General features: G+C 40.7%; 1 protein-coding gene across 1 annotated transcript; it reads right to left on the reverse strand.

Moving 5' to 3' along the window:
* Nucleotides 1-589: 589 nt before the first annotated feature.
* Nucleotides 590-5,801, reverse strand: gdf6a (growth differentiation factor 6a; the record flags this gene model as incomplete). Its single annotated transcript, XM_079240009.1, has 2 exons — nt 5,438-5,801; nt 590-1,587 (listed from the first exon to the last, which is right to left on the reverse strand). The coding sequence occupies exons 1-2, from the start codon at nt 5,796-5,798 to the stop codon at nt 590-592; spliced, it is 1,359 nt and encodes a 452-aa protein (XP_079096135.1). The 5' UTR covers nt 5,799-5,801.
* Nucleotides 5,802-13,539: the final 7,738 nt, after the last annotated feature.

Below are 13,539 nucleotides of genomic sequence, written 5' to 3' on the forward strand. Positions count from 1 at the left end.
GCTCGGGCCTGACACGACTCCAGCTGGACAGCGGCCACTGCGGCCTGGATGCACATACCCAAAAGAGTCCGGCCCGGCTGGCAGGATCACGCGGGAGAACTGCAACAAAGCCCTGCTGACAGGCAGATCCCACTGTCCTCCGGCCTCGGCACGAACAGGTGCACGCTCGGACAAAAAAAAGGGAAGCAAAAAAAAAGCGGGGTCCTATCTTGGCCTGCAGTCACATCACACACACACACACACACACACACACACACACCATGCACCCGTTCTTTGTTGGAAAACAGAATTCTGCCTGATGAGTGATCAGCTTGTTGCGTGGACGGAAACACTTTAAGGCAAAGAGTGTGAATAAATGTGACTGAATAAATAAAAGATGGTGTCCCTCGTGTGCGCATCCCTTTTGAATAAACGAGGCGCGTCGTGCGTAAAAGCGTTTCAGACCCGTGAGGACTTCATACCTTCAGCCTTGGAGCCATCAGGACGTTGCCTTCTTTCTTTCTTTTTTTTTTCTTTTTTTTTTTTTTTTTTTTTTAAGAAAAAAAAATCTGTCAATTAAAATCTTTTTTTTCCTGGTGTGATGGCACCGCTACCTGCACCCACACTGCTCCACCACCATGTCCTCGTACTGTTTGTACACCACGTTATTGCCCGAGTCTATGTAGAGGATGCTGATGGGGCTGAGTTTGGTGGGGACACAGCAGCTGGGTGGGGTGCTGTTGGGGTCCATGGAGTTCATGAGAGTCTGTATGATGGCGTGGTTAGTGGGTTCGAGGTGCGATCGCAGGGGGAAGTCGCACACACCCTCGCAGTGGTACGCCTCGTAGTCCAGGGGCGCGATGATCCAGTCGTCCCAGCCCAGCTCTTTGAAATTCACATGCAGCGCCTTTTTGCTGCACCTGGACTTGGATTTCTTCCCGTGCCTCTTCCCGTGCCGGTTGTTCGGCGTCGTCCTCCTCCTCCGCCGGGGGCCCTCTCCTTTGAAAGCCCTGGTCGGCAGCGACCCCCCTTCCACCACAGCCGCCCCCACTTTCTCACCGACAGACCTCCGCGATTTGATCTTCTCCTTCATCTCGTTGAACAGGTTCTCCCTCTTCTTGGAGCGCGTGTAGGCCACTAGGATGGCCTTCTCCTGCTGGCTCCGGCCGCTCCTGTCCAGCCCCAGCTGCCTCAGGTCAACCTCAGCTTCTGATTTACCCAAAGTCACCCTGAGCTGGAAACACAACTGGTTCACCTGCTGTTGCTGATGCTGCTGATGAGGCGGACGATGACGATGATGATGATGATGATGATGATGATGATAATGATGATGCTGGTGAGCTTTAAATATCTCCCACACGTCCAAAACTTCCCAACCAGGTTTGGTGGAGTCCAGCGGGTCCAGAGACCTGGAGTCCAGCAGCCTGTCGGAGTGGCAGGGGTACAGCTGGATGTCGTAGAGCCCCGTGGTCTGCAGGGAGGACTGCGAATCACCCGGAGCTCTCCTGAATATCCTTAATTCCGCTCCGACCAGTTCCTCCTTCTCTGAAAGGGTTGACACATCAAACAGATACTTTTGTCTTCGCAGAGGAGAGTGCAAAAGATTGTCTGCAAGGATAAAAGAAGAAAATAATTGCAGTCAGATTCACTTAGGATGTACAGTGTTCAGAGAGGAGAAGGAGGGTTGAAGGCAAGGGGTTAAAAAAAAGGGGGGGGGGGGGTGTCGTTTTTTTATTTCTTTTCTTTTTTTTTACCACAGAGGCCTTTTCTCTTTCTTGTTTTTCAAATGTCCACCCTGAACCTGCCTGAAACAAACCACAGCTGACAAGTGCTCCATTTAGCGAAAGGACAAACTCACAGCTGACCATGACTTTGCTCTCCTCCAGTTTCTCATTCAGAGCTCTCTTGATAATAAAGTTAACTTTAAAATGCTAAAAGTGAAACGGAGGACTGAGCTAGCGATGTTTGATTTAAAGTACACCAGAAGAAAAAATAAATACAATTAGGTTTTATTAAATCATTGCATGAAGTACGTTTTATGTCATTACACCTAAATATTACTTGTTCCATTGTGGCTAATTGCCTCTCACATTAATTCATTTCTTTTTATATATAACTTTATTTTATACTTTTCTGGCAACCTGTTGTCCAAATAGTATATTTACAGGCTCATAATTATTTGTCACTTCTCAGACAGAATATAGACAAACTTGCTCCTTTTTTAAATTAACAAAAAAAATATTTGTTTTTTTTTCAGAACTTTTTTTAGAATTAGAAGAAAGAAAGAATAACAAAGGGGCCGAGTGATGTGAAGGGGTCCTGGGTGATGCCAGACACAACGGACCAGAGGCGACATACTGTACACTCAACTGAACAATACACAATTAATGCATTATTCCCCGCTGGAAGACCCACGGGAGGCCTGGGAGTGTTTCATCCAGGCGACCCAATGAGGCGGGATTATAACACTGACTGTAGAAGCCTGAAAGGAGCTGAAGTTGGCTGGATGTGGAAAATGTACCGTCACAAATGTTAGGTTAGAATATTTTTTTTTTTTTTTTAAAAAAAGGACTGAGTCCAGGCTAGAAATACAGCTGCAACACCTGATGATGTGGCTTTCTTTTTATTTTACATTGAATAAGGAAAGAAATGTTGAAGAATTTCTAGTTTATTTGCTGCTCTGGTCATTTCTCCACACTGACAGTGAGTTTTCTCAAGGAAAAACTCAATTATTATTCATAGAGATAATCATTTGCGTTAAAAGAATGTGGTCTGACTATCGTTTTTTTCTTTGTTTGTTTTTTTGTTTTGTGTCTGTTTTTTTTCCCTCGTTTTAAAGTCACATCGCCTGGTTGTCTAGGCAACCAGGTGTAGTAGTAGTAGTAGTAGTAGTAGGTGTAGAAGTATACTTCCGCCTGTACGCTGTCTCGACACGGAAACACCCCCACGTGACATCATTTGCAGCATAAGTTTTTCTTTTTTTTTTCTTTTAAATCCTGCTGCCGGGTCCCTTCTGTGAAACCCTGCCGAGTCCAACAGCGAAAGCAGATTGAAACCTCGTGCTCCTTTCTGCGACTTTGCACGTCTGGTTTGCATTAGTTTTTTCTTTTATCAGCCGTCAAACAAATCGAATACAAGTTCACCAAATAATTAACAGTTCTCAACTCCCATCCTCCTCATTAAAGCACTTCCCCTCTTAGATTTCATCTCATCCTGCCAACGACAACTTTCCCCCTTTAAACCAGCGCGCCTGCCTGACTGAGCTGCCGACTTATTTCTGTTGACAGGCTTCCTCTTTTTTATCTGCAACTTTTTCTTGATTTGGAGATTATTATTATCATTATTATTATTATTATTATTATTATTATTATTATTATTATAAAAACAAAAGCAATTCATTCCATTGCGGTGAAGAAGCTTGACGGCAGGTTGTTGAGACCAAATATTTAGGATTACAGTGTTTCTTTAAAAGCAGTATTTTCTTCTTTTTTTTTTTCTTTGACCATTCTGGTTGCATTAGAACAAAGAAAAAGACATGTTTTTGTCATTTATGCCTCTGTTTAGAGAAAAAGAATGAGACTTTAGTCTGAGGCATCTGTGCTGTAATGAGTGACCCCAAGTGCCAGAAGTAATTTACAGATTCGGGTTTTTTTTTTTTGTTTGTTTGTTTGTTTTTTCCAGCTTTTCTGATCTCCAGGAAAACAGAACTCTTGGATTTAAAGGCACAATTTATTTATTAACAAAAAAAAGCTTAAGCAAGACGTTGAGGTTTTTTTTTTTTTAGAGAGATTTTACTGGAGTGACTAATGCGCAAAAGACGCAAAAGTTGTTTCTTGAGCGTCAAAGCTCTTTTTTTTTTTTTTTTTTTAAAAAGTCCCATTTGAGGTTCACTGTTCAGGTTGTAATGCAAAGCAACACTTCGGGGATGCTGGGAGGACTCCCATAAGGCACCAAAAGGCACTTGAGCTGAAAGAACGGGAGGAAAAAATAATTTTCCGTAATTAAAGTGGTGCTCGCAAAGGGAGGTTCGGCAGTTTTTTGGGTTTTTTTTTTTTTTGTGTTTTTTTTTTTTTTTTTTTTTTTTTAAATACAAACCACTTCACAGAGGAGGAAGTGCTCTTTCATTTTTCCCCCTCCCTCGTTTTTTTTTTCCTTTCTTTTTGGTGATGTGCCCATCGTGGCCGAGCTGGGTCATTATGGGAGAATAGACAGTGTTTGATATGTTATGACATGAACACTCAATTAGATCACCGAGTTCAAATACTCCAGTCAGCCGTTCGATGCCAAGCAGCTCTCAGAAGGGTCCAGCTCGGGGTCAGAGCCAGTGACACATCACATCAAAATCACAGGAGAGAGGGAGGCGTTTTTCTAATCAAAACGGCTCACACTGCAAAAAATGGCAACTTCGTCGAGTTTTTAACCCAAAACACCAATTCCTCCTTACGAAAAGCATTTTTTTTTAAAAATATTTTAAGGGGATTTTTTTTCTCCTTTAATGTATTTCGTTTTAAAGAATAACTCTCGGTTCTTGGATTAAATCAGACAGATACGATTTAATCAAGCAAATTAAGAAAAAAAAAGTCGTTTTCACTCATGTCTGCTTCACGCCACCGGCTCCGGTTCGGGATGTTCTTTGTGTGAGCCGAAACTTGGAGTGTTTCAGACACGAGGGAACACAAAACAAAGATAGCTTTTATCTCTCCCTCAAAGATTAACTCGACCCTGTGTGTACTGGACGTGTTTGTGTTTGTCCTGTGTTTGGTTCCACACATGAACTGACCCAAACACCTGCTCCTCACGCCGACCCGCTCTGCGCCCCGGGCTCCCCTTTGTCAGCTCCAGCCGGGCCGAAGCGGGCACCATCATGGACACAGATTTAATCTTTTAATAAGTGATGGATTTTAGAAAGGGGGGGGTTGACTCTGCTTGGATCTGAAACACGTATTTTTGAAGCTTGGTGAAAAATAAATCAAATGAAACAACCAAAGGCTTCGACTGGGGATCAACAACAAAACAAAAAAAAGTTTGCTCTGCAGTCATGTAGAAGCTTGGAGTTGTGCACTTTTTCTGCTGCTGCGTGCACGGACAGTGATTTACAGCGTTCATTTAGAGAGAGCTTCAATTAGTGTTTTATTGTCGCGCTACCCTGAGGTTAATTTAAGCTTAATACACGCGGGGACAAAAGTTCCACGTTGCTGCAAGACAGCACTTTGTGCAAGACTTTGGTCCATTATTAAATCCGCCGCTTTCGCAACTTCTTTTAACACTTGTTAGGATTTCATCTCATTTTGAGCGCGTAAACTTGAGTCCATGCGCTCCGTTTGCGTAAAAGCTGACCGTGCCGTGCCGCGCGCGACTGTTTTCATGCCGTTTAGTTCTATAAGGGGAAGATAAGAGTGCCGCAGAATTACGCAAGACCTGTGTGCACGAACGGAGACGGCGGCAGACTGAAACCAACCTGTTCCTCTGTCCACAAAACTTGTTATGGTGTTGGCAGATTTAGAGGAGCGGAAAAAACTCGCGTTTAGTCCGAGTTTCTCTGCAGCCGAGTATGTCCTGTATATGGAGAGCATGTATTCATGCGGAACAATAGTGTCCTTCAGGTCTTCTTTGTGATGTCCAGCGATAGGGTGCGAAGACGCCAAGATGTCTTTTAAGAATTTGGATGACCTTTGTCCGTGCTGATGAGAGATCCTGGCTTCCCTGTTCCTCCTCGGCGCAGAGGGAGAGATGAGAGCAGCAGACTGGAAACACGGTATATTCCCAAGGAAAACAAGGAGGAGGCCCAGATATAGCGTAACGCCTCGAGATGCGTCCATGGCTGGAAGATGGGAAAAAGCTCGATTGTTTTTTTTTTGTTTTTTTTTTATTTATTTAATTTAAAAAAAAAAAAAAAAAAAAGTATAATCCTGCGCTCGGTTGAAGCTAGGATCGGGGGTCCGCCAGATCAGGAGATGGTGTGTGCGTCAGAGTCGGAGAGCTGCTACTTTTGCGCTCCCTGCTCGCAGCAGAAGAAGTGCGTTTTTCGCTCTGGACTCCACACAAGAGCAGAGACTGTTGGGGCAGAGAGAAACACGCCCACTTGTTGGCTCAAATGCAGGGCTTCCCAAACAATTTCATGTCACAGACCTGCGAACAGACGCGCGCTGCAGCCAACGGACCGTCGCGTGGATGCGCAGGGGACAAATCAGTGTGGCCAAGTTTGGGTTTAGCTGAAACTTCTGCGCATACTCTCACATGCAAACACACACAAACTTCACCTCTTTTAGATCTCAAATATCAAACCGAGCAAGGATTTTAAATATTTTTTTATTCAACTGAAAACACTTGTTATTTGCAACGATGTTTATCCTACTATATTCCTTGTAGCACATAGTTGCACTTAGTGATACAAAGGCTGCAAAAACAACAAGAACAGAGACGCTCTGAAGAACCCAAACTCAGTCTCAGGTTAGATTTCACCGCGAAGTTCATCATAAAGTTTTAAAGAAACATCCCCTATTGTCCCATATTTACCTCAGTAGATTTAATATTTACAGTCATCTGTGGAATATTTTATAATGAGGGCATTAAATAAAACTGAGTAAGGATTTTGGTATGAATCAGTGGAGTGCAGGAATTTCTCTTTAAAAATTTAACACCAAGACAGACTCAACCCTTTAGAAGCAGAAATGTGATGAAATAACCCGAACCCAGAGGACTCTTGGGTTTAAATATAACTTTGAAATGTGCACGAAGTTAACACACGTAAAGTTGGCTTGATGGAGAGTTCAATCCTCACCAGCAGCGAACTGAACAACTAGAGCGTCCTCTACTGGCCGTTGTCAGCTATTACAAGAAGAGGAAAACATGGCTCCTCAATTGGCGGATGAGGCGAAGATGTATCGTTCACGATAGGCGGGAAATTGAAGCAGCTTGTTACAAACTGCACATTATACATACATCATACATCACGTGTGTGTGTGTATATATATATATATATATATATATATATATATATATATATATATATATATATATATATATATATATATATATATATATATATATATATATTTATATAGTGCTCATTGCTCATATTTATTCATACCCTTTCATCAAGGAAGGAAAAAACAGCTGCCTGTAAAATAAGCTGAAATTTACTAAAGTAATAATAAATAAAAATTTTATGAATATCATTACATTATTTTCAAATTCTGGTTCGATAGAAATTTTTTTTTTTTTTTAAAAAGCAAACAAATAAGATAATTTATTATATATTACATTACTCATAAACTAATATTTTGTTTAATGTTTCCACTACAGTCCGGTGTTTTCTTTTCCTCTCAGTCAGGCTTCTGCACCTGTTGGCAGGTATTTTGTCCCACTGTTCAACAGAAAAGTGGAAAAAGTACAATAAGAAAAAAAAGTGCAATATATTACTCTTTTCCTTCCTTGATGAAAGGTTATGGATAGGTATGAGCACAACTTTATATATATGTATAAATATATATATATATATATATATATATATATATATATATATATATATATATATATATATATATATATATATATATATATGGTCTCAGATCATAATAATAATAACAACAAAAACAATAAATCTTTTATTAATCAAAATTGAGAAATTCTTTCTTTGCATTTATAGTGCAATTGGAGGGTTAAACTGGGACTTGGCCTGGGATTTCCAGGGACTTGAGCCAGAATGCAAAGGAAAGGCAATGCCTAACACACCTGCAGTCTGCTAGAATGTGGATATGATATTTCATCCACAGTCAGAAATAGCATCACAGCAGCAGTCTTTAAAACTCTAAACTGGCTCTTTATGTGTCAAACTATAGATTTCTAAAATCCCACTCTTATATAAAACACTAAATGGACCCGAACACATTTCTGATGTACTTGTACCTCATGGGGCTCCTGGATGCCTCGGGTCAATGTGAACCAGGTTTATGCAGTGTTTCAGGAACAAGCTTTTGCTTTTACAGCCCCCACCTGGACATCAAACTTCCTAAAATCATTTCATTAAGCCAAACTCATTTGGAAATGACTTCATTTTTCAGATTTCTACTCTGCCACACTTACTGTTTTTCACTATTGTAAATTAAAACATGAGCCTTGACTTTCTTTTTTCATATTGTTTATTTTGTTTCTTATTTATTCCTATTTTTTTCTTTACATGGTTTTTATGGTATAAAATCAGCTATGCTGTAAATGATATTGTGCACAAGTTGTAATTTCCTAATAAACGTGCCTTCTTCAGCCTCTGCTTTCATGTTGTTCTGCTGATGGACGGCTGGTGGTGGTAACGGACCAGTCAGGACTGGGAGGGAGACGAAGGCACGCAGGCAACATGTTGTCGAGATGATGGACCTTCAAAATTAAATGAAAAATGTGAAAAGTAGAAATAATAAAGAGGTTACCATGTTATAATTTTATCAGACTTTCCCAAAATCCAGTTCATGTTAAATAAAAATGGCTCAAGTATGAACATCCACACAAGTAAGGGGAAAAAAGAGCGAGATAATCACGTTATTTCCAGGAGAAATAGCCAGTTTTCTCCTTGCTTTATGACTGTCAGTCTGTTTTTTTACAGCAGCTGGTCGTGTTTTCTTTTTTTATTCCCCTTCACAGAACCTATTAACATGGGCACGACTGACATTTAAAGAGCACATCCACAGAAATGTGGATCCGCCCTGATTTCAGCACCATGGAGAGCAAACTGCAGGCTATGTTTGCCTTCATGCGTGTCGCAAAGACCTTTTATTTGTGTTGAATAAGACAATGTGTACACACTAGCTGTTATGATTATCATGGGACTTTATCAACATGTCCTAGAAAAAGGATATTCCAGACTATAGAGTGCCGAACATTCTGGATACTGTAGCTTATCTGAAAATGTGGAGATTTGCATATTTTCCCTACAAGATCACAATGTTGAGGAGTAAATCTGTGGAGAGAACCGTGGGCTTTACGTCTACAGTCCGTGTTCTGCGTGTACCCATATGGTTGAGGGGCTTCAGTGGTTAAGTAATGCCCTCCCTCCACCACGCGTTATGTAACACACTGGGGATGGCACATTGTGCGCGCAGTGGTCTTGCTTCTCGTCCAGTGGTTTGTGTCGTCAGTCTGCGCTCAGCGGAAAGGAGAGGAGAGGAGAGGCTGGTACCAGCAGCACAACAGCGAGCCTTTGTGCTGCACCAGCTGACGCTCATCCGAGAGAAATCACCGTCAAACATCCAGGTAGGTGCTTTAGACTCTTGGTTTCAGGCTTTCCTGACAAGTCCAAAGGGGGAAAGAACGAGAAAAACGAAAGTGAGATTGGGAGCAGGTGGGCGAAGGCGGAGCTGTTGACAAGTTCAGAATGAGGTTTTCTTTTAGGAATTACTCAACCATGCGGGGAAAATCTTACGTTTTTGGAAGCTGTTGGGGAAAATCTGTAAAAAAAAAAAAAAAAAAAAAGGGGGTTTGAAGTTGGATGATCGCTTGTTTGTTTTGTCTGGAGGAAAACATTTCCTTCACTGCAGGAGCGCCACATTAAACAAAACAAGATCTCATTTCTGAACAGAATGTGACAAAAAAAAAAAAAAAAATCTTTTGTTGGCTTTGTGGCTGCAATGCATGAACGACTTCTGTTATTGTCAGGAGAGCTCAGCTCATAAAGCCCGACAATAGTCATTAAAATGGCTGTGAAGTCAGACGTAAACAAAGGGAGGCATGTGAACAAATCAGAGGACATTTCCTCTCATGTATTGCGTTCCTTCACTGGGACAGTCGGCGCATCTTCACATTGGTCAACAATTTTTTTTCTTTTGTTTTTCTAAGAAAAAGAAGAATTTTCATATCTCTTTTACACCAGAGAATATAGAAGGTAATTCTAGGGATCATCAGAGTGGTTAGCTGTGGTTTTTACTTGTCTAACAGGATCTGTTTAGTTTGGAAACCTCCATGTTTAATGAAATTTAGCTTTAGTTTCAGATCCCATTGTGAAAGTGGATGACATGCAGTGATAATGCAGTCTGTTTAGGAGCTGATGAGCTTGATAGAGACTGCAAATGACATGCTTCACAGAAATAAAACGATTTTTAAAAAAGAACTACATGGTATAATATAACATGCAGGCAAATCATCACACACCTTCCATGACAAAATAATTATAAAGCATCTAATTTCACTAAACATGTAAACAAAACATCATCATGGAGTTAAATAGAGGAAACTGAGTTAACATCTTCATATTCGTCCATGAGTGTGATGAACGTTACAAAATACACTCTCGGATAGATTAAGGGAATTAAAATCAACGCCCACTCCATGCTGTTTTAAGAGTACACCATCTGGATGAGAGGAAGAGCTCCAGCGGAGGCTTAGAGATTTGTTTACCAGAAGCTTCCAGACAGCTTTCACAGCTCCTCCCTTTTTCCAGAGCATCAACTGTAACATCTATATCAGTTTCAGTAAGTTTACACTTTCATGCATTTCTGGAGGGATTGTGCTCGACGCCTGCGGGAAGGTTGGTTGGAAGGTTGGGAGAGCTGAAAATCCTGTGTTTGCAACTTCAGGCATGCTTAGCCTTTAACTCGGCTGGAAGCCACTCGACTTTGTCTGGAGTTAAATATAATCCCATCTCAGGGGCCTTGAGTTTAGATTGAGTGCAAATTAAAGCACAAAAACATCAGCAAAAATGGACGTATTAATAATGAATAATGCAGCAGAGAGGACATGTAGACAGAAAACATTTCCCAGGGTTTTTGGTTCATGACAATCTTTAGCATTCTGGTAGAAAAACAGATAATATGGCATGATAAAAGGTTGCAATGTGGCTCTTCCTTTATCTCCGTATGAACTGATCTCATAACCACGTTGAAGGTTCATACATGGGGGTTGTTTATCTTTAGGAATGGCTAACTCAAGCTTTTTTTTATTTTAACTAAATATTACCAAGTAAACTGTAACTAAATACTGAAATAACTAAATCAATGTAAAAACAAAAATCTTAGTTCTGGCTTCAGAATATAAACATCCATCTTCTGCATCTTCTCAAGTCAAATATTTTGCAGCAATGAGAACCAGCAGTTAGCGATTCACCAATCCCAGTCACAGCACAGCTGAAGGAGCCTCTGACTGAACACCCTTTATCATTGGATCATTGTTATGGGTATGTAGAGTTGTCCTTATATTTATGCATAATTAACTCCAGGGATTCCAGAACAATCCAGAGCACCCGCCTGTCTTTTTCTGTATATTTTGGTTATTTTTTCCAGTTTCTTTAAGTCTCTGGCTCTGGTGGTTCAGCTCCAAAGCAGATCGCACTTTCCACCAGAAGAAATGCAACATATTCCTCTAGATATTGAACAACTTGAGTGTCATGGAGAAGTAGACTCTAATCTGTCCAGGAGCTCAGTTTTCAGTTCACTCTGTTGTCCGGGTGAACACCAGGGTACCTGTAGTCCTCCACCACCTCAACCTCATCTATCAGGATGAAAACAGTATTATTCCTAGTCTTCTAGAGTCCTTTATCTTGGTTTAAGGTGGGATGACAAAGTCTCTCAAGTGGTTGTTTTGTCAGGTCACTTGTACTTTTTGGAACTTACTGCTGCACTTACTGCTGTATTTGGAGAGGACTGGACTCTCCAAAACATCTTTAATAACAACCCCTGGATAATAGCAAACTGCGGTGGGTCTTTACATGGGTTTAGTCATAGACTTTCATGGTTTTTACAAAGTATGACTCATTTCCAGATGAGTCATGCTTTACCACTTTCCCATTATTTTTCATCCATTAGCCAGAAGCAGCATTAACAGCTTCTGGGTTACATCAGATAAATACTAGGAACCATTCTCTGTGGAACATGAATGCCGTTGCCACATATCCCTGTCTTCTTTCCACCACCTCCCATTTCACTGAATAATCCCATTTATCCCTGTCTGCTTACCTTTTATTTATTCACACCCCAGTTTAGTCCTTTTTTTTTGTTGTTTTGATCTCTTTCTCTGATGTTTCCATTTTTTTAAAAAACAGCTGGTATAAAACAAGTCAACAGTGTGTGTTTCAGTACATGTTAGCTCAGGCACAGAATGTTCTTTCAGCTTGGGGTAAAAAAAAGAAACTGCGTGAAGGTTAGCATTTTAGGATAAGCAAAGCATGCTGCACTATTCACATCTAGACATGACTGCTTCCATCTAATGCAGCTTTTTCCCTCTGTTGCTATGAGTGTTGCTAGGGCACGACTGTGGTTGCTCAGCGTTGGTGCAGATTCTGCCACGTTTGTGTGCCAGGCTGGTGTGAATTGCTACAGCATTATGATACTGTGGGAGCTTAAAGCCAATGTGAAACTGCAGGAAAGGTGGTGCAGGCCACCAAAGACATCCATCTATTTTTGAAAATGAGATGGAGTTTGATTCTCCAGAGTCTTTGGTCTATTTTTGCAACCTGCTGCAGGGCCTTTGTTGGGTCCTCAAATAGGATTTAGCACAAATCAGGGTTACTGATAAGGAATATTAGAATGTAATATTCAGACATTTTATGATTGTGTTAGTCTACTATACGTAGTTTTGGGGAACAATCATAACAGGATTGACATGAGTAAATACAAAATTTAAAGAAACATAAAGTTACCTGCTTGAGAGAGGGAGGCAGGTTGGGATTTATTCAGACAGTAACACGCAGACTTTAGGGTCAATGACATCATTCCTAACAGAAAAAACATGTTTCTCTTATGTAACAGCCCCCCTTCGGCAGTCACCATCACAGTGGAAGTGATGTGATTGTACAAAGTTCATCCAAGCATGAGCAAAGATCTGCATTATTTAGCTCTGCATCAATAAAAAATGTTCGCATCTTGTTTAAATGTGGGCCTGAAACAGGAAGTTCAGAGTCAGAGAACAGCTTCTTGTCCTCCATTGTGCCTCAAACACTTTTAAAAGCGGATCTAATATCACCTCATCATCCTTTATATCGCACTGATAGAAGCACTTTGCAGCTTTTGGCAGGCAGCCCTGCAGCCTTGGCACAAACAGCTGATGGCAGAGGTTTTCATACGGAGCCTTCTGTCTGATTGTTGTTGCTTGGATGTAGAAAGAAAACAAGAAAGGATTGTAAGTCATTATCTTTTATTTATTTAGGAATTTCAGTTATTGTAAATATACAGTTTTGATCGTGTACATGTGTTTTATTCTGTTGCTGCTCGGCTGTGTTGCTCTCCCAGTTGTTGTTTTCTTGGTCAAACATTTAGTTTCGAAGATCTCCTCAGTTACTAGATTCAGCTTCATGGAATATTTGTATAGATATTAAAGCTTCTCCAGGGATCAATACTTCTGTTTTTGAAGATCCCATCACTTTACTCCCAGCAGCTCTAAAGAGTGGTTAAATAAAATCATGAAATATTTTGGATTTGTTGACTTGTAAAAGGCCAACTTATGCATAAATTCAAGTAGAGCGTCTTCATCATCCTCCCCAGTGACACCCTGAAGTGACAGTTTTAACTACAACATTTTTACCTCATAAATGAAAATATTTAAACAGCTTTGTAATAGATTACAATAAGATCGCTCCCAGCT

The sequence above is a fragment of the Telmatherina bonti genome (assembly GCF_933228915.1).
Source record: "Telmatherina bonti genome assembly, chromosome: 5".
Taxonomy (NCBI): domain Eukaryota; kingdom Metazoa; phylum Chordata; class Actinopteri; order Atheriniformes; family Telmatherinidae; genus Telmatherina; species Telmatherina bonti.